General features: G+C 46.7%; 1 protein-coding gene across 1 annotated transcript in view; it reads right to left on the bottom strand.

The window, feature by feature from the left end:
• SLC6A2 (solute carrier family 6 member 2) overlaps positions 1-26,288 on the bottom strand; it is a 444,356-nt gene that overhangs the window by 344,447 nt on the left and 73,621 nt on the right. The window contains exon 2 of the mRNA XM_068261624.1: positions 8,334-8,465. Within this exon, the coding sequence (XP_068117725.1) occupies positions 8,334-8,465 (132 nt within the window). The remainder of the gene's footprint in view (positions 1-8,333; positions 8,466-26,288) is intronic.

The following is a 26,288-nucleotide window of genomic DNA, read 5'->3' as shown; positions in this document are numbered from 1 at the left end:
AAATTGAATTAGATCTTTGGCCTAGACTACATAAATGCTTTCCTACATTTAAATACAACCATTTAAATACAACCTTTTAAAACTATAAAACACTCCTGTGTAAAAAATCTCTGTTCATGAGTAGAGATGGCCTGAGCGGTTCGCCGGCGAACGGTTCCCGGCGAACTTCCGTGGTTCGCGTTCGCGGAGAACCACAAACTTTTCTGGAAGTTCAATTCGCCCCCATAGGGCATCATTAGGGTCAACTTTGACCCTCTACATCACAGTCAGCAGGCACATTGTAGCCAACCAGGCTACACTCCCTCCTGGAGCCCCCCCCCCCCTTACAAAAGGCAGGCAGCGTCAGGCTTTTCACTCACTCGTGTGCTCGCAGTAATTAGAGAAGGGAGAACTGCTGTGCAGAGACCTATAGGGAAAGCTTAGTTAGGCTCTTGTAGGCTTGTTAGTTTGCTCCTTGCTGATTCTTATTGCTAAAAAAAAAGCACCCATCAACAGCTATTTTGCGAGCTAATCTTTTTCTTGTGATCTAAATTTTTTTTTGTGGCCCACTTTTATTATATACAGCCCTGTCAGTCAGTCGCAGCTGGCCTTTGGCCCCTTGGTGGTATAATTACTACTGTGCCAGGTGCACATTATAATACCCATCACTGCATATACCTACCTGTTGTTCACTTCAGTGCACCCACCTACCTACGTGAGCGCACACAGTGTGATATTTAATACCACCAGTCACTGTACCTGTTCACGGTACATTTGTGTGAGACAGGTGCACATTTGTAATACAGTTTGAATTTCAGTGCACCCACCTACCTATGTGAGTGCATGCAGTGTAATATACCACTCCGTGCATACCTGTGTGACTGCACATTGTATTAGTCAAGTCAGTGCATCCCCCCGATATGGACAAAATGGATAAAACAGGTAGAGGCAGAGGTAGAGGCAGACCCAGAGGAAGGCCACCCGGCAGGTCTGTGTGAGGTCGTGCTGATGTGATTTCATTTGGCCCTGAACCAAAGTACAGTGCTCAAAAGAAGGCACGACCCTTCAACTCCCAAGATTGTCAGGACGTGGTTGACTATTTAACACAGAACACTTCATCTTCCGCAGCCACCAGCGCTACTACAAGCACCACATCCGCTGCATTTGACACTTCACAGGAGTTATTTGGTGGTGAAATCACTGATGCACAGCCATTATTGTTACAACAAGATAAAGGCGCTAAGCAAGTTACACCAACGGCAGCAATCTCATTTCCGCTTTGAATTTGGGAAAGCTGACACATGTACCCTGCATTGCACATGTGCTGAATCTAGTCACTCAAAGATTTGTGTAAAAGTACCCAGGCGTACAGGACGTCCTGAAGAAGGCTAGGAAGTTGTGTGGGCATTTCAGGTGGTTTTACATGGCCATGGCACACTTTGCCGATATTCAGTGGAGAAACAACTTGCTGTGAGATGCCTGATTTGCGATAGCCGGACTCGCTGGAATTCGAGCCTCCTTATGTTCTCTCGCCTGCTAGAACAGGAGAAAGCCGTCACCCAGTACCTCTACAACTACAGTAGAAGGACACACTCTGGGGAGATGGGGATGTTCTGGCCAAACAACTGGACACTCATGCGAAATGCATGCAGGCTCATGCGGCCGTTTGAGTGAGGAGGTGACCAACCTGGTGAGTCGCAGTGAAGGCGCCATCAACGACTTGATCCCATACGCTTACTTCCTGGAGCGTGCCGTGCGTAGAGTGGTGGATCAAGCTGTGGAGGAGCATGAACAGGAACAGTTACAGGAGGAAGCATTGTGGAATCAATTCTCATCAGAACCAGATGTTTCCTCAACACCTGCGGCAGCACAGAGGGGGGAGGAGGAGGAAGATTCGTGTGGGGAAGAGGCGTCATACTCGGATGATGAGGAAGGTGTTTCTTTGGAGGAGGAGGAGGCGGTGGCAGAAGAACAACCGCAGCAGGCGTCGCAGGAGGCTTGTGCTGCTCAACGTTTCCGTGGTATTGTTCATGGCTGGGGGGAGGAGGAGGACTTACCTGACGTCACTGAGGAAGAGCAAGAGGAGATGGATAGTACGTCTGGATCCAACTTTGTGCAGATGGTGTCTTTCATGCTGTCCAGCCTGTTGAGGGACCTCCGTATAAAAAAAACTCAAGAGGAATGAGCTGTACTGGGTGGCCACGCTACTAGACCCTCGATATAGGCACAAAGTGGCAGACATGTTACCAAATCACCAGAAGGCAGAAAGGATGCAGCACTTGCAGAACAAGCTGGCAATTATGCTTTACAATGCATCTACGGGTGATGTCACAGCACAACGCAATAAAGGTACCACTGCCAGTAATCCTTCTCTCATGTCCACGCAGGCAAGGACAGGACGCTCCAGCGATCTCATGATGATGTCGGACATGCGGACATTTTTTAGTCCAACGCCTTACCTTAGCCCTTCCGGATCCACCCTCCACCAACGCCTGGACCGGCAGGTAGCCAACTACCTGGCCTTAAGTGTGGATGTAGACACTGTGAGCAGCGATGAAGACTAAGTCAGTCCCGCCCGAAGTCAGTCCCCACACACAGTATCTCTGCCTGCACGCCGTGTGACTGCCTGCCCCAAGACTAAGTCGCTCCCCACACAGCACCTCTGCCTGCAGGCGGATTGACTGCCTTCTCCACCACCACCAACAGGGTCCAGGACTTCAGGTGGATTCCTGAATTTTTAAGGCCGCTGCTAGCAGCGGCCGCTATACTGCTTTTTCTGGTGCGTGTACATGCCTGCCTATATAGTATATAGCTAGAGCTGTGTGCTGTGCATCTTTGATCTTCAATCAAGATGAAGCTCACAAGATTAGAGGTTATTGGCGTGGGACCTTTCCGAGCATATTGGCGTGGAAACTTTTTTTAAAGGTACAGGTAAGTATTTATGTTAATTAAGATTAATAAAGGAATTTTCTCGTTGTTTTCATTTCACTTAACTCTTTGTGGAAATGGGTAAGAGGTACTTAAAAGGGTGTTTTAGGGCAGAAATTACATTGAATGCTAAATTGCAGGCCTAAAGTGCTTTAAAACATAATGCATACATCAATCAGGGAGTGTAATTAGAGTATTGCTTCACACTGACACACCAAACTCACTGTGTAACACACCACAAACAGCTGTTTGTGTAGTGACGGCCATGCTGGACTTTTGCGCACCATGGCGAGAGTGCAGGCCTTGGCGGTTTTCAAGCCCATATGGTCGTCGGGCTGTGGTAGCTCAATGATAAAACAACAGTGACGGTCCAGCTGATTAAATTTGGTCTGTCCACAATGAAGCAACAACCTTATTTATCTTGGGTTGCCCCCCCCCCCCCCCCGAGACACTCATATCGCCGTCGGTCATTGCTTCATTGTGATAGCCCCTTCACCGTGGCAAGGTAACGATCCAGAAGGGGAATTGACACATGTATATGCCTTTTGTTTTGTTGTTGCAGCTGCAGTGCAGCCAGAAAAATTAGGCAGGCATGTACACGCACCAGAGAAATTATTATAGCGGCCGCTGCTAGCAGCGGCCTTAAAAATTCAGGAATCCGCCTGGTGTCCTGAACCCAGTTGGTGGTGGCAGAGAAGGCAGTCAAGCGTCCTGCAGGCAGAGATGCTGTGTGCGGGGACTGACTTAGTCTGCCGGTGGGCAGTAGCCCTCCGGGATCCATGCCTCATTCATTTTGATAAAGGTGAGGCACTGAACACTTTTGTGACTTAGGCGACTTCTCTTCTCAGTGACAATGCCTCCAGCTGTGCTAAAGGTATTTTCTGACAGGACGCTTGAGGCAGGGCAAGACAGAAGTTGGATGGCAAATTGTGACAGCTCTGGCCACAGGTCAAGCCTGCGCACCCAGTAGTCCAAGGGTTCATCGCTGCTCACAGTGTCTACATCCACACTTAAGGCCAGGTAGTCGGCTACATGCCAGTCGAGGCATTGGTGGAGGGTAGATCCAGAAGCGCTAAGGCGAGGCGTTGGACTAAAGAATGTCCGCATGTCTGACATCACCATGAGATCGCTGGAGCGTCCTGTCCTTGCCTGTGTGGACATGGGAGATGGATTACTGGCAGTGGTACCTTTATTGCGTTGTGCTGTGATATCACCCTTAAACGCATTGTAAAGAATAGTTGCCAGCTTGTTCTGCAAGTGCTGCATTCTTTCTGCCTTCTGGTGATTTGGAAACATCTCTACCACTTTGTGCCTATACCGAGGGTCTAGTAGCGTGGCCACCCAGTACAGCTCATTCCCCTTGAGTTTTTTTATATGGGGGTCCCTCAACAGGCTGGACAGCATGAAAGATGCCATCTGCACAAAGTTGGATGCAGATGTACTATCCATCTCCTCTTGCTCTTCCTCAATGATGTCAGCTAAGTTCTCCTCCTCCCCCAGCCACGAACAATACCACAGGAAAGTTGAGCAGCACAAGCCCCCTGTGACACCTGCTGCGGTTGTTCTTTTGCCTCATTCTCCCCCTCCAAAACAACACCTTCCTCATCATCTGACTCCTCTTCCCCACACGACTCTTCCTGCTCCTCCTCCTCTTCCCCCCTCTGTGCTGCCGCAGGTGTTGAGGAATCATCTGCTTCTGCTGAGAATTGATACCACAACTCTTCCTCCCGTTCCTGTTCCTGTTCACGCTCCTCCACAGCTTGATCCACCACTCTACACACGGCACGCTCCAGGAAGAAGGCATATGGGATCAAGTCGCTGATGGCGGCTTCACTGCAACTCACCAGGTTTGTCACCTCCTCAAACGGACGCATGAGCCCGCAGGCATTTCGCATCAGTGTCCTGTACTTTGGCCAGAAAATCCCCATCTACCCAGACTGTGTCCTTTGACTGTAGTTGCAGAGATACTGTTTGACGGCTTTCTCCTGTTGTAGCAGGCGGTCGAACATCAGTAGGGTTGAATTCCAGCGAGTCGAGCTATTGCAAATCAAGCGTCTCACTAGCAAGTTGTTTCTCCGCTGAATATCGGCAAAGCGTGCCATGGTCGTGTAAGACCACCTGAATATGCCCACACACCTTCCTGGACTGCTTTCGAACATCCTGTAAGCCTGGGTACTTAGAAACAAATCTCTGTATTACGAGATTGAGCACATGTGACATGCAGGGTACATGTGTCAACTTTCTCAAATTCAAAGCCGAAATGAGATTGCTGCTATTGTCACACACCACGTTGCCGATCTCCAGTTGGTGCGGGGTCAGCCACTGATCAACCTGTTTGTTCAGAGCAGCCAGGAGAGCTGCTCCAGTGTGACTCTCCTCTTTGAGGCAAGACATGTCTAAGATGGAGTGACACCATCGTACCTGGCATGCAGCATAGGCCCTGGGGAGCTGGGGCTGTGTAGCTGGAGAGGAGATCGCAGCACCAGTAGAGTTGCGCTGCCACCCAGCCAAGGAGGAGGACGACAGCGAAGAGGATCTAGCAGGAGGAGGTGGCAGCAGGCCTGCCTGCAAGCCGTGGAGGTGTCACAAGTAGGTCCGCTGCACAGCCACGTACTCTCTGCTTGTCAGCGGTCACCAGGTTGACCCAATGGGCTGTGTAAGTAATGTACCTGCCCTGACCGTGCTTGGCAGACCAGACATCCGTGGTCAGATGGACCCTTGACCCAACGCTGTGTGCCAGAGATGACACCACTTGCCTCTCAACTTCATGGTACAGTTTGGGTATCGCCTTTTTAGAGAAATAATTGCGGCCTGGTATCTTCCACTGTGGTGTCCCAATGGCCACAAATTTACGGAAGGCCTCAGAGTCCAGCTGGCGAGCTAACAGTTTTGCCAAGCCAGCTGTCAGATGCCGGGCAAGGGGGTGACTGGCAGACATTGGCTTCTTCCGCTCAAACATTTCTCTCATGGACACCTGACTGCTGCTGTGGGCAGAGGAGCAGGAACCGCTCGAGGAGAGAGGTGGAGTGGAGGAGGGTGGCTGTGATTGTGAAGGTGCAAAGGAAGAAAGCGGCTGAAGATGCTGCACCTGAAGTAGGAAGAGGAGAAGGAGGGTGGCTTTTCTTTTGTGTGCTGCTTTTCCTCTGGTGCTCTTCCCATTGCAGTTTGTGCCTTTTCTCCATGTGCCTTTGTAAGGCAGTTGTCCCTACGTGGATGTTAGCCTTTCCTCGGCTCAATTTTTGGAGGCAGAGAGAACAGATGGCATTGCTCTGATCTAAGGCAGACACACTAAAAAATGTTGGGAGTTGATGGGACGTGCCTTCTTCTGAGCACTGGTCCAGGGCCGCACGAAATCACATCAGCACGACCTCCTCTGGGTCTTCCTCTGCCTCTACCTGTTTTGTCCATATCGGGGGGATGAAGTGAAAGGTATGCACTGACTTGCCTAATACAATGTGCAGTCACACAGGTGCAGTTAACAGGTATGCACGGAGTGGTATATCACACTGCATGCGCTCACATAGGTAGGTGGGTGCACTGAATAACAGGTAGGTATATGCAGTGATGGGTATTACAAATGTGCACCTGTCACACACACGTACCGTGAACAGGTACAGTGACTGGCGGTATTAATTAGCACACTGCGTGTGCTCACATAGGTAGGTGGGTGCACTGAACAACAGGTAGGTATATGCAGTGCTGCTGGGTATTACAAATGTGCACCTGTCTCACACACACACACACGTACCGTGAACAGGTGCAATGACTGTTGGTATTAACAATGCATGTAGGTAGGTAGGTGGACTGAACAGTGAACAGGTGCAGTAATTGGGATTACAAATGTGCAGCTGCCTGTCCCACACACAGGTAGTCGCTGAATGTGCTGGGCTGGGCAGTGGCACAGTAGGAATTAAGGTGCCAAAGGCCAGCTGCCACTGACTGATAGGGCTGTATATGCAAGTGTCAGTAGAACACAAAAAAAAAATGGATCACAAGAACAACATTAGCTCTCAAAAGAGCTGTTGAGGGGTGCTTTTTTATCAATAAGAATCAGCAAGGAGCAAGCTTTCCCTAACGTCTCTGCAGCAACCTCTCCCTTCTCTAATTACTGCAGGCACACGAGTGAGTCCAATGTCTGATGCTGCCTGCCTTTTATAAGGGGGGTGGGGCTCCAGGATGGAGTGTAGCCTGATTGGCTACAATGTGCCTGCTGACTGTTATGTAGAGGGTCAAAGTTGAGCCTAATGATGCACTATGGGGGTGAATCAAACTTCCGCAAAAGTTTGTGGTTCTCCGCACCTTGGAAGTTTGCCGGGAACCGTTCGCCGGCAAACCGTTCGGGCCATCTCTAGTAGCTAGAACCAGCCCTGCTGTTATCATTGTGTAATGAACATATGCTATTGTTGCATGACTGTGTGTTCAGATTCAGAATCAGAGTCATTTAGAGTCATTTAATTTGCCAAGCATGACAGGGTTATGTCCGGAATTGGGTTTGGCACAATACATAGCTTAAGAAGAAGACATATACAGGTGGATAGGTGCTGGTGCACAAGCATGCAGTAACAACGGAGAACAACTGGTGCAGCACTTTGCATTCAGCATAAAAGTGTAAGAACTTTAAAAACATTAAGACATACAGGGATATGTGAGGGAGCAGGCTGGTGTTGTACTTTGTTCTCTGTTTGAACTCGATGGACTTATGTCTTTTTTCAACTGAAATAACTATGTAACTATGTAACTAAGTCCAATTGTGACAATAAGATGGTCGATTGTGACAATGAGATGGTTGATCAGTTAAGACTTGTAGACCAGTTGACTTGATAGCCATGACATAGCCACAGCCTCAGCTCGTTGTAGCGGGGTGCTCTGATATAGGAGCATATGGAAAGAATTTAAGAGGCTGATGGCAGTGTTGGGAGAATAGTAAAAGTGAGAAATGAATCTCTGCGAAAACATTAGTATTGATGTGACACAACACAGATTCTGAGGATCTATGTGCTATGAAAAACGCATATGCGATTCTGCCTAGCTTGTTCCTACCCTTAATTTTCATGAGATAAAGGTTTGTACAATTACGGTAACCTGTTTATTGGCCCAAAGCATCACGTGTTATTTGGAAACTAACCATACCTATGTTTTTTTTTACAATTAAAGAGATTAAATGGTTTTCCACCGTTGCTATATTTATGCTGGAGCAACAGTTCCACAGTATGTGCCTTTAATTGGCTGAGAAGCCGTTTCCTGAAGCCCTATATAAGCCAGGTATTGCCTGGTTTCTGAGTGCATCATAATTCACTCTTTATTCATTTTTTATTTGGAAATTAATTTTAATTACAATTAACAAAATATATGACTGACCTTGAAATTCCAGACAATCCATCTGACATTTTTTTATTTCTGTTTTTAGCATGAACTTGATCACTTGCCTTTGAAACAGGGACAAATCTTCCACACTGTGGCTGCTCCTTCTCTATTATATTGTCCAAGAGCTAACTCCATGTAGAACAGTGGCATTCCAGCAATTATTAGGAATAGTGTGTATGGAATTAAAAACGCACCTGGGGGAAAAAAAAGAGAAAATGGGGAGAGAGTGTTGTATGAACCATTAGACATTCCTGCAAAGCCTTTTACTGAATGTAGCTTTTCCAATATTTAAGAACAATTTTAGACAAATATAAACAATAATGCTATCATAAATAACATTTAACGTGACATTATTGCTGTATAAATTTTGGATTACAGATGCTGAGTAATCCTCAGAAAGGAGACCACAGCTTTGAGGACGGTTGAACACCTAATATAAGCAGTGCAATGTGGTACAGAAAAAGTCTTAATATGACACATAGAAATGTCGCCATACACATCAACTTTGTGTTACCAGATCGGAAATGTCAAGAGTAAGGGCTCATTCACACTAGGGACATTTTTGAGATTTTTTAAACGCTGGAAATTTTCAAATTCACCCTGAAAGCGCTTGTGCAATGATTGTCTATGACAAAGTTCACATCTGAATGGTTTGTTTCCAATCTGCTCAGATAAGTGGTGCATGGGTTATTTTTGAGGCGCAGCTATAGAAAAAACGTAAGACGCTCACAAAATCGCTTTGTGCAGTGACTGCATGAGAGTTAAGAATAAATACGTTGTATTTATTATTTTCTGGGTCAAAGAGTTCACTTCCTGACTTGTGTCAGGGAGTGAATTAAAAAAAATGCTCAGAAAAGCACTTTTAACAAAACCATATAGCCCTCCCAAGCGTCGGAAGAGGGAAAAAAAAATCTCTAAAAAAGGCCAATGCAGATGGACACGCAAGTGAATCGCAATGTGAACGAGGATTCAGTGGCCACACAAACAAACATAAGTCTGTATCCCAGCGATCGCGTATATCTAATCTCTTGCCGCTAGTAAAGAAATCTAGAGCGCCCGCCGACCAATCAGCACAAACTGCGTCAAATGAAGAGTTTTACACATAACCGCCCACTACATTTCTATGTGTCATATTAAGACTTTTATTTTTTAACTCTGTTGACCAATAGCAGATGGTTTGTGGACATGGGGGGAGGGGGGGGGGTTGCATATTAAGTAGCAGTTCCTCATCAGGTCCACTAATTTACAGCCTTTTCCTGATTGGATGATGTGGTGTATATACATATGTGTGAATTAAACTTTGGCCTCATTTCACTAAGCTTATCCCCTGTCTTTAATAAAGTTTCTAGCGTCATCACCATGGTGATAAGGCATGTAGTATTCAGGAAACATTTTACCTCAGGCAAACCTAAAGTTAACTCTTCAATCCTTAAAATAACCTTTTCTAATAACTAAATTAAATTTATTTAAAAACCGTCTAAAAGAGGGGGATGTTCAGGTGGACTTACCTCCCTCAAAAATATGAAACTCAATTGAGTCACAATATATCAATACAAAAATGTTTATTGAACTCCACTTAGTGCAACGCGTTTCGCAGGTGTGGTCCTGCTTCATCGGGCAAACAGGAGTATAACTATAAAACAAACAGAAATATATACAAACATAATGACCCATAGAATTAGCTTAAAATAAAGGCACAGTTTAAAAACATCAGAAGACATGATAAAATTGTAACATTTTTGGTCGCAGTGTAGTAAAAACTCGCTCTGTCTAAAAATTGCATCTAATTGATCATAAAATATGCAAAAGAATCCAAAGTGTACACAAAAGTTAATAAACATCCATAGTTGTCAATTGATATGCTAAAGTTCATCAGCTTCTAGATTAAAGGATAGTCAGTTTAGTAAGTATAACATATATTAATATTTTATGGCCCTAGAGCTTACTTGCAAGAAGAATTACTAACAGTCTAAACTGATATAATAATATTCAGCACCTCAGCAAGAGTGACTTACCTCAATGGGTCTAGATGCAGAAGTGAGCACCTCTGTGTAGATGTGCGAGTAGGCTCTGCTTATATAATAAAAGAACACCCCAAGATACCGTTTTTCTATTACTTACCTAAAATCCACAAAACACTCAACAAACCACCAGGTCGACCGATCATCTCCGGAATAGAATCAGTCACCAGTAATTTATCTCGGTTCATAGACAAACACCTACAAACCCACGTACAGACCCTTCCCTCATACTTAAAAGATTCACAACATCTCATCTATCTACTGAAAGATATTAACTGGCAATCAGACTACATATTGTTGACTTGCGATGTAACCTCATTATATACCAACATACCGCACCCCTTTGGACTTACAGCACTAGAATTCTTTTTAAGGAGCAACCCCAACATGCCAACTGCACAACAAGCCTTTTTGATAGGTTGTGCTGAGTTCATATTGAAACACAATACTTTTGCTTTTTCAGATAAATTTTATCATCAACAAACAGGTACGCCATGGGAAGTTCTTTCGCACCCTCCTATGCCAATCTAGCAATGGGCTATTTAGAGTATTTAAAATTCACCCATAACAACCCCTTCTCCTCCAATATAATCTTCTACCATCGATACATTGATGACCTGATATTCATTTGGCAAGGCGATCCATCACTCATAACCCAGTTTGTAGAATTTTTGAATATAAACCCAGCAGGACTACAATTCACCTCCCAATACAGCCACACTTCCATTGAATACCTCGATCTCATCCTGTTCACCGATTCAAATATCATCAAGACCAAAACACACTTCAAGAAAGTCGACGCTAATAATTACATTCATTTTGACAGTCATCACCACCGCCCCTGGACCACCAACACTCCATTTAGCCAATACAGACGAATTTTTCGCAACTGCACAGATAGGAAAGATTACAATGAACAATCAAAAACACTCACAGAAAAATTCAGAGAACGCCAATATCCACGTAAACTAATCAGAGATGCCAAAAACAGAGCCACCATCCCCAACCCACCACCCACATCACAACCCACTCAAGCAACCACCTCCTTCGCCCTCTTTCCAAGATTCATTACAAAATTCAGCTCCCAACATAAGACCATCAGAACCATACTCAAATCTAGATGGGAAATACTGCTACAGGACCCTTAGCTAGTGAAAACCATTCCCAAGAATCCCACATTAACCTTTAGGAGAACCCCCAATCTCCGAAACCTACTGGCCCCAAGTAGATTAAAGAACCCTCTTTCCAACACCCCAGGACAATCTACCAATCCCTCACGTCCAGGATCTTATACCTGCAAAAAGCCCCGTTGCCAAGCTTGCACCTTCATTACACAAACAGACACTTTCCAATCATTCACAACCAATACCCAGTACACAATAAAACAGACTATAACATGCGAAACAAGGAATGTAATTTATTTAATTTCATGCCCGTGTAAGTAACAATATATCGGACGTACAACCCAGACCACCAGGAGCCGCATTGGGCAACACAAGAGAAATATAATCAACAACTATGCGCTGCACAGCGTGTCTCGCCACTTTGGTACCCATCACCTCAAAAACCCCCACCTGTTCATGATCACCCTAATAGAAGCCCTACCCACTAATACCACCAATGCTTTTGAGATATTGCGGCATAGGGAGATGTACTGGATCCAAATTCTGAATACCTTAGTACCCATGGGGTTAAATGAGGTTCTTGAGAAAATCTTCTGATCCAACCCCCCATCTAATTCTATAAAATACCTGATTTTTAGTACTCACAATTTTATACTATTTTAATGGTCCTCTCTTTTACCTAATCAATGTATGATCTTATCTCCTCCCATTTTATCTGTTTAATAATATTTTATTTATTTTTAGAATTGCCATTTTAACTTGTGTTTGATTCTTATGTTGCTTGTATCAAATTCAGAGCTTTTAGTATCATTTTTATCCAGCATTGTACATAACCTGGGCTATCATATATACTTTCACCACTAGATGGTGACTCTGTTATCTGATCACCACAAAAAATGTTGTTAACAATATATAGACTCTTCTGATCTATTGGTTTACTAGCAGTTTCACAAATAATGCAATATGACATCTTTATTCATATATATATATCCTGCCCATTCACAGAGTTCATCTACTACTATAATTAATGAGACTTAATATAATATAACTAAAAAACCTTGCAGCTGTTGACTTGGCTGGGATTCAAACCAGGGACCCAGCACTTGCAAGGCGAGAGTGCTAACCACTATACCACCATGCTGCCTTGATGTCCATGTATGCGTTCCTGCCTCATGACCACTTCCAGGTGCACCCAAATTGGCACGCCTTGCTGACATGGCAGATTTTGATTGGTGCATTAGGATCAATTAGTGCAACCACACTCCCTATATAAGCAGAGCCCACTCGCACATCTACACAGAGGTGCTCACTTCTGCATCTAGACCCATTAAGGTAAGTCACTCTTGCTGAGGTGCTGAATATTATTATATCAGTTTAGACTGTTAGTAATTCTTCTTGCAAGTAAGCTCTAGGGCCATAAAATATTAATATATGTTATACTTACTAAACTGACTATCCTTTAATCTAGAAGCTGATGAACTTTAGCATATCAATTGACAACTATGGATGTTTATTAACTTTTGTGTACACTTTGGATTCTTTTGCATATTTTATGATCAATTAGATGCAATTTTTAGACAGAGCGAGTTTTTACTACACTGCGACCAAAAATGTTACAATTTTATCATGTCTTCTCATGTTTTTAAACTGCGCCTTTATTTTAAGCTAATTCTATGGGTCATTATGTTTGTATATATTTCTGTTTGTTTTTTAGTTATACTCCTGGTTGCCTGATGAAGCAGGACCACACCTGTGAAACGCGTTGCACTGAGTGGAGTTCAATAAACATTTTTATATTGATATATTGTGACTCAATTGAGTTTTATATTTTTGAGGGAGGTAAGTCCACCTGAATATCCCCCTCTTTTAGACGGTTTTTAAACGTTTTTATTCTACTCTGGCGCCTCTGTACACCAAGCCTTGCTGAAATCTTGAGTCCACCCTCAGTTGAGGGGTGCTACCCCGTTTCCTATCTACAGAGAGCGACATCTTAGAAACCTGAGTGGGGTCAGGTTCTAATACTCCCCACCTGCACTTGAAGTGGTTGCCTATGGGTAACCCATGTTTGTGAGTATATCTAAAATATTTTGCTTTTAACCACAACCAACTTAACAATACTACACCATATCGGGCTCTCGATTTCTCTTTGTTTTTCCAAGCATTTTCTAATAACTAATTCTAACGTTAAAGACAGGCTGTTAATTAACTGCGTGTGAAAATAACTACAGAGGAGGTAACTTAACCACAGAGGAGGTAACTTAAGGAATAAAGAGATAAGATAACTCTCTCACTGCGTAAGTTTTCTCTTACCTTATTATCTCTCTCTAGCATGATCTTAGTGAATTGGGGCCTTTGTCTTCAGAACTGGCAACTTGAATAAAGGCAGGAGCCTGAAACAGCAGACTGTCTAGCACTACAGTTCTTTTTAATCTGTATATCCTTTTAACTTTTCAATAAACTAAGAATAATTTTGAAGCAGTGCGGACTAGAGATGGCCCGAACTGTTAGGACGCAAACTTTATGCGAGTTTGACCCGCCCCCTATACTACATCATTGGGCTAAACTTTGACCCTCTACATCACAGTCAGCACACACATGGCAGCCAATCAGGCTGCACTACCTCCTGGAAACCCCCCTCCCCCTTATAAAAGGCAGCAGCGTCGGCCATTTTTTTCACTCTGTCTGCTGCTAATATTAGTGAGAGAAGGGAAAGACATTGGAGAGATAGGGAAAGCAATAGTTAGGAGGTCTGTTAGCTTTCTCCTTGCTGATATTTATTCCTGAAAAGCACCCTAAAACAGCTCTTTTGAGAGCTAATGTTCTTGTGATGTTTTTTTTTTTGTGTGTGTGTGTGTGGCCCACTGACACTGCATTATATACAGCCCTGTTTGTCGCAGCTGGCCTTTGCTAATTGCTATACTGTGCCAGGCCCAGCACATTCAGTGCCTACCTTTTCACTGCACCCTCGTGACTGCTGCGCATTGTATTACAATACCAGTCACTGCATCTGTGTGACCGCATGCTGTTTTATATACCAGCACTCAGTGCATCCGTTTTCACAGCACCTGTGGGACTGCACATTGTTATACCAGCAGTTACTGCATACCTTTTCACTGCACTTGTTTGACTGCACATTGTTATACTAGCAGTCACTGCATACCTTTCACTGCATCTGTGTGACTGCACACTGTTCTATATACCAGTCACTGCATACCTTTTCACTGCACCTGTGTGACTGCACATTGTTATACCAGCCATCACTGCATACCTTTTCACTGCACCTGTGTGACTGCACATTGTTATATCAGCAGTCACTGCATACCTTTTCACTGCACCTGTGTGACTGCACATTGTTATATCAGCAGTCACTGCATACCTTTTCACTGCATCTGTGTGACTGCACATTGTTATATCAGCAGTCAATGCATACCTTTTCACTGCACCTGTGTGACTGCATGCTGTTTTGTATACCAGCAGTCACTGCATCTATTTTTACTGCACCTGTGTGACTGCACATTGTTATACCAGCAGTCACTGCATACCTTTTCACTGCACTTGTGTGACTGCACATTGTTATACTAGCAGTCACTGCATACCTTTTACTGCACCTGTGTGACTGCACATTGTTATACCAGCAGTCACTGCATCCCTTTTCACTGCACCTGTGTGACTGCACATTGTTATACCAGCAGTCACTGCATACCTTTTTACTGCACTTGTTTGACTGCACATTGTTATACTAGCAGTCACTGCATACCTTTTTACTGCACTTGTGTGACTGCACATTGTTATACTAGCAGTCACTGCATACCTTTTACTGCACCTGTGTGACTGCACATTGTTATACCAGCAGTCACTGCATACCTTTTCACTGCACCTGTGTGACTGCACATTGTTAAACCAGCAGTCACTGCATACCTTTTCACTGCATCTGTGTGACAGCACACTGTTCTATATACCAGTCAATGTATACCTTTTCACGGTACCTGTGTGACAGCACATTGTTATACCAGCAGTCACTGCATCCATTTTCACTGCACCTGTGTGACTGCACATTGTTAAACCAGCAGTCACTGCATCCATTTTCACTACACCTGTGTGACTGCACATTGTTATACCAGCAGTCACTGCATACCTTTTTACTGCACTTGTGTGACTGCACATTGTTATACTAGCAGTCACTGCATACCTTTTCACTGCATCTGTGTGACAGCACACTGTTCTATATACCAGTCAATGTATACCTTTTCACTACACCTGTGTGACAGCACATTGTTATACCAGCAGTCACTGCCTACCTTTTCCCTGCACTTGTGTGACTGCACCTTGTTATACCAGCAGTCACTTCATCCATTTTCACTGCACCTGTGTGACTGCACATTGTTATACCAGCTAGGGGTGGGACGACGAATCCTGCGAATCCACGAATCCCTCGAATATTAGGAAATATTCGAGATTCGTGGATTCGAATCCCGACGCCATTTTCCACTATACGAATCCGCCGAATCCCGACGCCGCATCGCTGCGCATCCGCCGCTCGCACTCGTCCTCCTCCGACCCCCCCCGCGCCTCCTCCGCTCGCCCCCCCTGCCCGCATAGTTACAATCCACTCACCTATCCATAGCGGAGTGCAGAGCGGCAGACCTCTCGCCGACTTCCTGGTTCCCCCTAGTGACCGGCTCTTACAATGACGTCATCAGTAAGAGCCGGTCCGGCCACTAGAGGGAACAAGGAAGTAACGAAGAGGTCTGCCGCTCTGCGCTCCACAGGAAAGGTGAGTAGATTATTATACAGGGGTGAGCGGAGGAGGCACGGGGGACGGAGGGGGCCGTTGGCGGGGGAGGGGGGTTCTACCTATCTACCTACCTACCTAACACTATCCCTACCTACCTACAGGCCGCTATCCCTACCTACCTACAGGCCACTATCCCTACCTACCTACAGGCCGCTATACCTACTTACCTACAGGCCCCTATACCTACAGGCCCCTATGCCTACCTAAAGGCCCCTATACCTACCTACCTAAAGGCCCCTATACCTGCCTACCTAAAGGCCCCTATACCTACCTACCTACCTAAAGGCCCCTATACCTACCTACCTACCTAAAGGCCCCTATACCTACCTACCTACCTACAGGCCACTATACCTACCTACAGGCCTCAATACCTACCTACCTACCCACCTACCTACAGGCCCCCTATACATACCTACCTACCTAAAGGCACCTATACCTACCTACCTACCTACCGGACACTATACCTACCTACCTACAGGCAACTATACCTACCTACAGGCCACTATACCTACCTACCTACCGGCCACTATCCTTACCTACCTACCTACAGGCCGCTATACCTACCTACCTACAGGCCGCTATACCTACCTACCTAAAGGCACCCTATACCTACCTAAAGGCCCCCTATACGTACCTACCTACCTACCTACCTAAAGGCCCCTATACCTACCTACCTAAAGGCCCCTATACCTACCTACAGGCCACTATACCTACCTACAGGCCTCAATACCTACCTACCTACAGGCCCCCTATACGTACCTACCTACCTAAAGGCACCTATACCTGCCTACCTACATACCTACCTATACTTAAGGCCCTATACCCTGCTACCTATACTGAAGGTCCCTTTACCTACCTACCTACCTACACTGAAGGCACATGTACCTTACTACCTATACTGAAGGCCCCTATACCTAGCTACCTACCTATACTGAAGGCACATTTACCTTGCTACCTATACTGAAGGCACATATACCCTGCTATCTATACTGAAGGTCCCTATACCTAGTTACCTACCAATACTGAAAGCACATGTACTGTGCTACCTATACTGAAGGCCCCTATACCTTGCTACCGATACTGAAGGCACATGTACCTTGCTACCGATACTGAAGGCCTCTATACCCTGCTACCTACCTATACTGAAGGCACATATACGCTGCTACCTATACTGAAGGCCCATATATCCTGCTACCTATACTGAAGGCCCATATACCCTGCTACCTATACTGAAGGCCCATATACCCTGCTACCTATACTGAAGGCCCATATACCCTGCTACCTATACTGAAGGCCCATATACCCTGCTACCTATACTGAAGGCCCATATACCCTGCTACCTATACTGAAGGCCCATATACCCTGCTACCTATACTGAAGGCCCATATACCCTGCTACCTATACTGAAGGCCCATATACCCTGCTACCTATACTGAAGGCCCATATACCCTGCTACCTATACTGAAGGCCCATATACCCTGCTACCTATACTGAAGGCCCATATACCCTGCTACCTATACTGAAGGCCCATATACCCTGCTACCTATACTGAAGGCCCATAAACCCTGCTACCTATACTGAAGGCCCATATACCTTGCTACCTATACTGCAGGCCCCTATACCTTGCTACCTATACTGAAAGCTACCAATATTGAAGGCACCCATACCTAGCTAGCTATACTGAAGGCACCTTTACCTCGCTACCTATGCCTGGGTACCTATACTGCGGGCAACTATACCACGGATCGCACAATTTTTATGTGCAGGATTCGTTAAATTCGGGATTCGAAAGGTTCGAGATATTCGAGAACGTTTTTAGATTCGGATCCGGATTCGGATTCGAAGAAATTGTGGATTCGTCCCATCCCTAATACCAGCAGTCACTGCATACCTTTCACTGCACCTGCGTGACTGCACATTGATATACTAGCAGTCACTGCATACCTTTTCACTGCACTTGTGTGACTGCACATTGTTATACTAGCCGTCACTGCATACCTTTCACTGCACCTGTGTGACTGCACATTGTTATACCAGCAGTCACTGCATCCATTTTCACTGCACCTGTGGGACTGCACCTTGTTATACCAGCAGTCACTTCATCCATTTTCACTGCACATGTGTGACTGCACATTGTTATACCAGCAGTCACTGCATACCTTTTCACTGCACTTGTGTGACTGCACATTGTTATACTAGCAGTCACTGCATACCTTTTCACTGCACCTGTGTGACTGCATGCTGTTTTTTTTTCTTTTTGTTTCAAGTGCATGCTGTTTTATATACCAGCAGTCAGTGCATCCATTTTCACTGCACCTGTGTGACTGCACATTGTTATACTAGAAGTCACTGCATACCTTTCACTGCACCTGTGTGACTGCACATTGTTATACCAGCAGGCACTGCATCCATTTTCACTGCACCTGTGTGACTGCACATTGTTATACCAGCAGTCACTGCATCTATTTTCACTGCACCTGTGTGACTGCACATTGTTATACTAGCGATCACTGCATACCTTTTCACTGCATCTGTGTGACAGCACACTGTTCTATATACCAGTCAATGTATACCTTTTCACTGCACCTGTGTGACAGCACATTGTTATACCAGCAGTCACTGCATCCATTTTCACTGCACCTGTGTGACTGCACATTGTTATACCAGCAGTCACTGCATCCATTTTCACTGCACCTGTGTGGCTGCACATTGTTATACCAGCAGCCACTGCATACCTTTTTACTGCACTTGTGTGACTGCACATTGTTATACTAGCAGTCACTGCATACCTTTTCACTGCACCTGTGTGACTGCACATTGTTAAACCAGCAGTCACTGCATACCTTTTCACTGCATCTGTGTGACAGCACCCTGTTCTATATACCAGTCAATGTATACCTTTTCACTGCACCTGTGTGACTGCACATTGTTATACCAGCAGTCACTGCATACCTTTTCACTGCACTTGTGTCACTGCACATTGTTATACTAGCAGTCACGGCATACTTTTCACTGCACCTGCGTGACTGCACATTGTTATACTAGCAGTCACTGCATACCTTTTCACTGCACTTGTGTGACTGCACATTTTTATACTAGCCGTCACTGCATACCTTTCACTGCACCTGTGTGACTGCACATTGTTATACCAGCAGTCACTGCATCCATTTTCACTGCACCTGTGTGACTGCACATTGTTTTTCAAGCAGTCACTGCCTACCTTTTCCCTGCACTTGTGTGACTGCACCTTGTTATACCAGCAGTCACTTCATCCATTTTCACTGCAACTGTGTGACTGCACATTGTTATACAAGCAGTCACTGCATACCATTTTACTGCACCTGTGTGACTGCACATTGTTAAACCAGCAGTCACTGCATATCTTTCACTGCATCTGTGTGACAGCACACTGTTCTATATACCAGTCACTGCATACCTTTTCACTGCACCTGTGTGACTGCATGCTGTTTTTTTTTCTTTTTGTTTCAAGTGCATGCTGTTTTATATACCAGCAGTCAGTGCATCCATTTTCACTGCACCTGTGTGACTGCACATTGCTATACCAGCAGTCACTGCATACCTTTTCACTGCACCTGTGTGACTGCACATTGTATTATACCAGCAGTCAGTGTACACCTTTCACTACATCTGTATGACTGCACATTGTATTAGTCAAGTCAGTGCATACCTTTCACTTCATCCCCCCCCCCCCCCCCCCCCCCAATATGGACTAAACAATAGGCAGAGGCAGAGCCAGAGGCAGGCCATCTGGCAGGTCTAATGGAGTAAAAGACAAAGATCGAGGCACCACTTCTTTAAAATCCCTTTATTCCGGTTGGGGAAATAGCAGGTATATAGCAGTGGGGGTATCAGATGCCTGACAGCTGTTTCTCTGGATTAGACCAGCTTCTTCAGAGGCAGATTGTATATTCTGCCTCTGAAGAAGCTGGTCTAATCCAGCGAAAAGGGATAAAGGGATTTTAAAGAAGTGGTGCCTCGATCTTTGTCTTCTACTCCATTGGATTTCAACTACACTTCGGATGTGCACGCTCTGATTCCCATTTCTGGTGTGTCTGCCCTGCTGCATTTGGTGCCAGGTACTGTGCCTCTTTCATTTCATCTGGCAGGTCTGTTCGAGGTCGTGCTGACGTGATTCCGTGCGGCCCTGGACCAAAGTACAGTGTTCAGAAGGCACGTGCCATCAACTCCCAAGATTGTTAGGATGTAGTTGACTATTTAACACAGAACACCTCATCTTTCGCAGCCACCAGTGCTACTACTAGCACCACATCTGATCCATTTGACACTTCACAGGAGTTATTTGGTGGGGAATTAGCTGATTCACAGCCATTATTGTTACAACAAGATGAAGCGCTAAGCAAGTTACACCACCTCATATGTCTGAGTTACGCGTCACTATGGACGTAAGGTGTGAAGATGATGAAGTACATGCTGTTGGTGCAGTTTTGGAGGTGTCTGATACAAGCAAAGCTGTGGAGGATGATGATGATGATAATGATGATGATGATACTGCCATGGATGTCACATGGGTTCCCAATAGAGGAGATGAACAGGGGGACAGTTCAGAGGGGGATTTAGAGAGGAGTAGGAGGAGACGAGTTGCTGAAAGAAGCAGGGGGAGCTCGTAGTCAGAAAAAGCTCATGGCAGTGTCCAGTGGCGTGTATCGCCACCTATGGACAGCCATCCAACATGCCCTTCAAGGTCAGCTGCTGCCGCCACCACCACAATGCCATCATCCCAGGGCTCAGCGGTGTGGACATTTTTTTTGTGTGTCTGCCTCAGATGAGAGTGAAGCCATCTGTGCTCTCTGCCACCATGGAAAGACCAAGACCCGCGTAGGGACAACGGACTTACGAAGGCACATGATGAAAAGCACAAACTGCAATGGGATGACCACCTGAGGAAAAGCAGCACACAAAAGCAAAGCCACCCTCCTTCTCCTCTTCCTCCTTCAGGTGCAGCATCTTCAGCCCCCTTATCTCTTGCACCTTCACAACCACCCTCCTCCACTTCGCCTCTCACCTTCAGCGGTTCCTGCTCCTCTGCTCACAGAAGCCAGGGGTCCTTTAAGGAAATCTTTGAGCGGAAGAAGCAAATGTATGCCAGTCACCCCCTTGCCCGGCGTCTGACAGCTGGCATGGCGGAACTGTTAGCTCGCCAGCTGTTACCATACCAGCTAATTGACTCTAAAGCCTTCCGAAAATTTGTGGCGACTGGGACAGCGCAGTGGAAGATACCAGGCCGCAATTATTTCACAAAAAAGGCGATACCCAAACTGTACCATAAAGTTGAAAGGCAAGTGGTGTCATCTCTGGCACACAGCGTTGGGTCTGACCACGGATGCCTGGTCTGCAAAGCATGGTCAGGGCAGGTACATTACTTATACAATTCTCTGCCATTTCCCCTTTCCCTTCTCGCACCCACACGCACAGATACACCCCATCCCTCTTACATTGTGATTCCATATTGGTTTTGCTCCAATGCTGCATTCTGCTAGCTAAAAAGCCTCAGTGTGTGGGAATACTCCACACTTTTAGTGACTGGTGTTAATGGCAGTGAGACTTTTTATTAGCCGCGGCTATCAGTCAGTCTACTCTTTGTTTGGCACCAGATCCGTATTCGGCGTGTTTGCGGCGACTGGTATCTTGTTGCTAAGCAACCGCAGCTTTATGAATGGTCCAAGCACTTAGATGCCCAGCTATTTGCCGCTGCTCGCAACGTCCGTATTGACGTGCGCGCGCGCGACCCTTCCCACGTAGCTGGGCACCTCCCACCTCGAACCTCATTGGAGCAAGGCTTTGGACCAATCACCTAACGAGGGTGGGCCTTCACAGCGCAACGGAAGTGCGTCTCTTGACAGACGCTTACTTAGTTCCGCTGTTGTTCCGGACACCCGTGCACACCTCAGATGAAGCTTGGCAGCCGCCTTGCGAAACAGTCGTAAGGACCGTGCACCTTTTGGCGCCCACACCAGCTACCTCCCGCACACCCAAATACAGTGAACACGTCTTTGTGATGCTCATGTTTTGATGCTAATCTACCTGCACGTTTGCATTTATATGTATTTGCCACATGACGTTTTTTGCTACATGCTGCACTAATAAACTATAGTGCCAGACATTTCTTGTCTCCCAGTTTGCTTACATTACTTATACAGCACATTGGGGCAACCTGGTGACCGCTGGCAAGCAGGATGTACGTGGCTGTGCAGCGGACCTAGTTGTGACTCCTCCACGGCTTGTAGGCAGGCCTGCTGCCACCTCCTCTCCTTCTCCTCCTACTCCTCCAGCTACATCCTCTTCGCTGTCATCCTCTTCCTCCTCAGCCGAGTAGCAGTGCTACTCTACTGTAGTGTTGGGCGAACACCTAGATGTTTGGGTTCGCGAACGTTCGCCGAACATCGCCGCGATGTTCGGGTGTTTGCGCCGAACTCCGAACATAATGGAAGTCAATGGGGACCCGAACTTTCGTGCTTTGTAAAGCTTCCTTACATGCTACATACCCCAAATTTGCAGGGTATGTGCACCTTGGGAGTGGGTACAAGAGGAAAAAAAATATTTGAAAAAGAGCTTATAGTTTTTGAGAAAATTGATTGTAAAGTTTCAAAGGAAAAACTGTCTTTTGAATGTGGAAAATGTCATGTTTCTTTGCACAGGTAACATGCTTTTTGTCGCCATGCAGTCATAAATGTAATACAGAGAAGAGGTTCCAGGAAAAGGGACCGGTAACGCTAACCCAGCACCAGCAGCAGCACACGTGATGGAACAGGAGGAGGCGCAGGAGGAGAAGGCCACGCTTTGAGACACAACCACCCAGGCCTTGCATGAGGACAAGAAGCGTGCGGATAGCATTCTTTTTACCGCCATGCAGTCATAAATGTAATAAAGATGAGAGGTTCCATAAACAGGGACCGGCAACGCTAACCCATCACAGATGGTCATTGTTCATGTTACTTGGTTGGGGTCCGGGAGTGTTGCATAGTCGTTTCCAATCCAGGATTGATTCATTTTAATTTGAGTCAGACGGTCTGCATTTTCTGTGGAGAGGCGGATACGCCGATCTGTGACGATGCCTCCGGCAGCACTGAAACAGCGTTCCGACATAACGCTGGCTGCCGGGCAAGCCAGCACCTCTATTGCGTACATTGCCAGTTCGTGCCAGGTGTCTAGCTTCGATACCCAATAGTTGAAGGGTGCAGATGGATTGTTCAACACAGCTACGCCATCTGACATGTAGTCCTTGACCATCTTCTCCAGGCGATCGGTGTTGGAGGTGGATCTGCACGCTTGCTGTTCTGTGGGCTGCTGCTGCATGGGTGTCAGAAAATGTTCCCACTCCAAGGACACTGCCGATACCATTCCCTTTTGGGCACTAGCTGCGGCTTGTGTTGTTTGCTGCCCTCCTGGTCGTCCTGGGTTTGCGGAAGTCAGTCTGTCGGCGTACAACTGGCTAGAGGAGGGGGAGGATGTCAATCTCCTCTCTAAAGTCTCCACAAGGGCCTGCTGGTATTCTTCCATTTTGACCTGTCTGACTCTTTCTTCAAGCAGTTTTGGAACATTGTGTTTGTACCGTGGATCCAGAAGTGTATAAACCCAGTAATTGGTGTTGTCCAGAATGCGCACAATGCGTGGGTCGCGTTCAATGCAGTCTAGCATGAATTGAGCCATGTGTACCAGAGTCCTGCCAGAATCCTCATCATCCTCTTGTGAGCGTTGTGATAGTTGTTGTGATGCATCATAGTAGTCACCTTCTTCCTGGTCTGCTTCTGCTGACCATTCGCGCTGAATTGTGGAAGTCCAACGTGCACCGCTCTGGCCCTCGTCAGTGGTGGCATGAAATTCCTGCTCCAACTCCAGCTGTTCCTCCTCCTCTTCTTCGTCATAGCCACTGGGGCCAGCGTTTCCTGAGGCGGATGGGCTGATGTTGGTACCATCATGCTGATCGTTTTCTCCTTCAGATTCCCCCAGTTGCATCATGACAGCTGTTTCCTTGATTTTCAACATTGACCTCTTCAGTAAACACAGCAGTGGTATGGTAATGCTGACTGAAGAGTTGTCACTGCTCACAAGCAACGTGGACTGCTCAACATTTTGGAGGACTTGGCAGAGGTCCAACATGTTGGCCCATTCGGATCCACAGAAGCTTGGCAGCTGTCCGGATGCACCTCGGTACTGCGCCGTCATGTACTGGACCACTGCACTCTTCTGCTCGCAAAAGCGGGCTAGCATGTGCAGCGTAGAATTCCAGCGTGTAGGGACATCACACAGCAAGCGATGGTGGGGGAGATTGAAGCGCTCCTGCATCTTGGCGAGTGCCGCCGAAGCAGTACTGGAATTTCTACAATGTTTGGCTACTCGTCGCACCTTCAACAGAAGATCGGCCACGCCTGGGTATGTCCTCAGGAACCGCTGAACTACTAGGTTCATCACGTGCGCCAGGCAAGGGATGTGTGTCAGCTTAGCCAACCTTAAAGCGCGAATGAGATTACTCCCATTATCACACACAACCATGCCCGGTTTAAGGTCCAGCGGTGCCAGCCACAAATCCGTCTGTTCCTTTATTCCCCTCCAAATTTCCTCCCCTGTGTGCTGCTTATCCCCAAGGCAGATCAGCTTCAGCAACGCTTGCTGACGCATGCCAACAGCTGTGCTGCAATGCTTCCACGATCCTACTGCTGCTGGTGCTGGGTTAGCGTTTCCGGATGAGGTACAGCTTTGAGATGCGTTGGAGGAGAAGGAGTCAGAGAGGTAGGTGCTGCTGTTGTTATCCAGTGGGAGGGACGGCGGTGCAGCTGTTTGCGGCGTGGGCAACACCCGTGCCGTAGCAGGTGAGGAATCGCTGCCAGGCTCCACAAGGTTCACCCAGTGCGCGGTAAGGGAGATGTATCGACCCTGGCCGAACGCACTCGTCCAGGTGTCAGTTGTGAGGTGAACCTTGCAGGCGACGGCATTCTTCAAGCTTCGGGTTATTTTGCTGACCACTTGCCCATGCAACTCAGGCACTGCAGAGCGCGCAAAGTGGTAGCGGCTGGGAACCACGTAACGTGGGATGGCCACTGACATCATGCCCTTGAAGCTGTTTGTCTCCACCACTCGATATGGCAGCATTTCGCAGGCCAGAAGCTTGGCTATGCTGGCTGTTACTGCCACGGCCCGGGGGTCATTTGCTGGCAATTTCCTCTTGCGATCAAACATCTCCGAGACAGACAACTGAATCGTAGGGCTGCACACTGGAGGGCTGTTGGTTGTTGTGTTTGATGAACACTGGGAGACCTCAAGAGCACTACTCCGGAAAGTGACAGTGTCAGCGTCTGATGTTTGTGAATGTTGTGAACCACGCAATGGCTGGGCTACTGCTGCTGCTGAGGCGGGTCTGGTGGTGAGTCTGGTGACCCCAAGGGAGGCAGTGTTGCTGGTACCCTGTCCTGCCGCGTTTGCCCACAGAGTGGGATGTTTGGATAGCATGTGGCGGCTCATGCTGGTGGTGGAGAGGTTGTTAATACTTTTCCCCCTGCTCAGGCGGGTCTTGCACACCTTGCAAATCGGCATAGTACCATCCTCAGTGCAGTCTTCAAAGAAAGCCCAGACTTTGGAGCACCTGCCTTGCTGGCGATTTCTGTTTGCGCCTCTTTTGCCTCTCACTTGAACTTCCACGCTTGTGGTGCCTGAAATTGCGCGCCGCCTACCTTGTGGCACAAGGCGAACTCGTGCAGCAGTGGGTTCTTCAACAGACTCATCTGTGCTGCTGCTACGACAGCGATGTTCTCGTTCACAAACAAAATCTGGGTCTATGTCCACATTGTCCATACCCTCCTCTTCCATCTCCTCAAACTCGTCATATGTCATTGTGGGGGGCCGCCGCCGTGGAGTAGAGCTCCCCAGAACAACCTCTGCGCAGCTCACTCCAACGTCGTCTTCCAGATCTTGTCGGCCAACCTCCTGCAATTGCAACCCCTCCTGCCCAACTTGCTCTGGGATTTGGGTTTCAAAGTCCTCGGACTCGCCTTGCATTTCAGTGCGCGGTGCATTTCCCACAGTTAATGGTTGTGAATCCGG

Source organism: Hyperolius riggenbachi, chromosome 11 (genome assembly GCF_040937935.1).
Source record: "Hyperolius riggenbachi isolate aHypRig1 chromosome 11, aHypRig1.pri, whole genome shotgun sequence".
NCBI classification, from domain to species: Eukaryota; Metazoa; Chordata; class Amphibia; order Anura; family Hyperoliidae; genus Hyperolius; species Hyperolius riggenbachi.
This window is presented reverse-complemented; position numbering and strand designations above follow the sequence as displayed.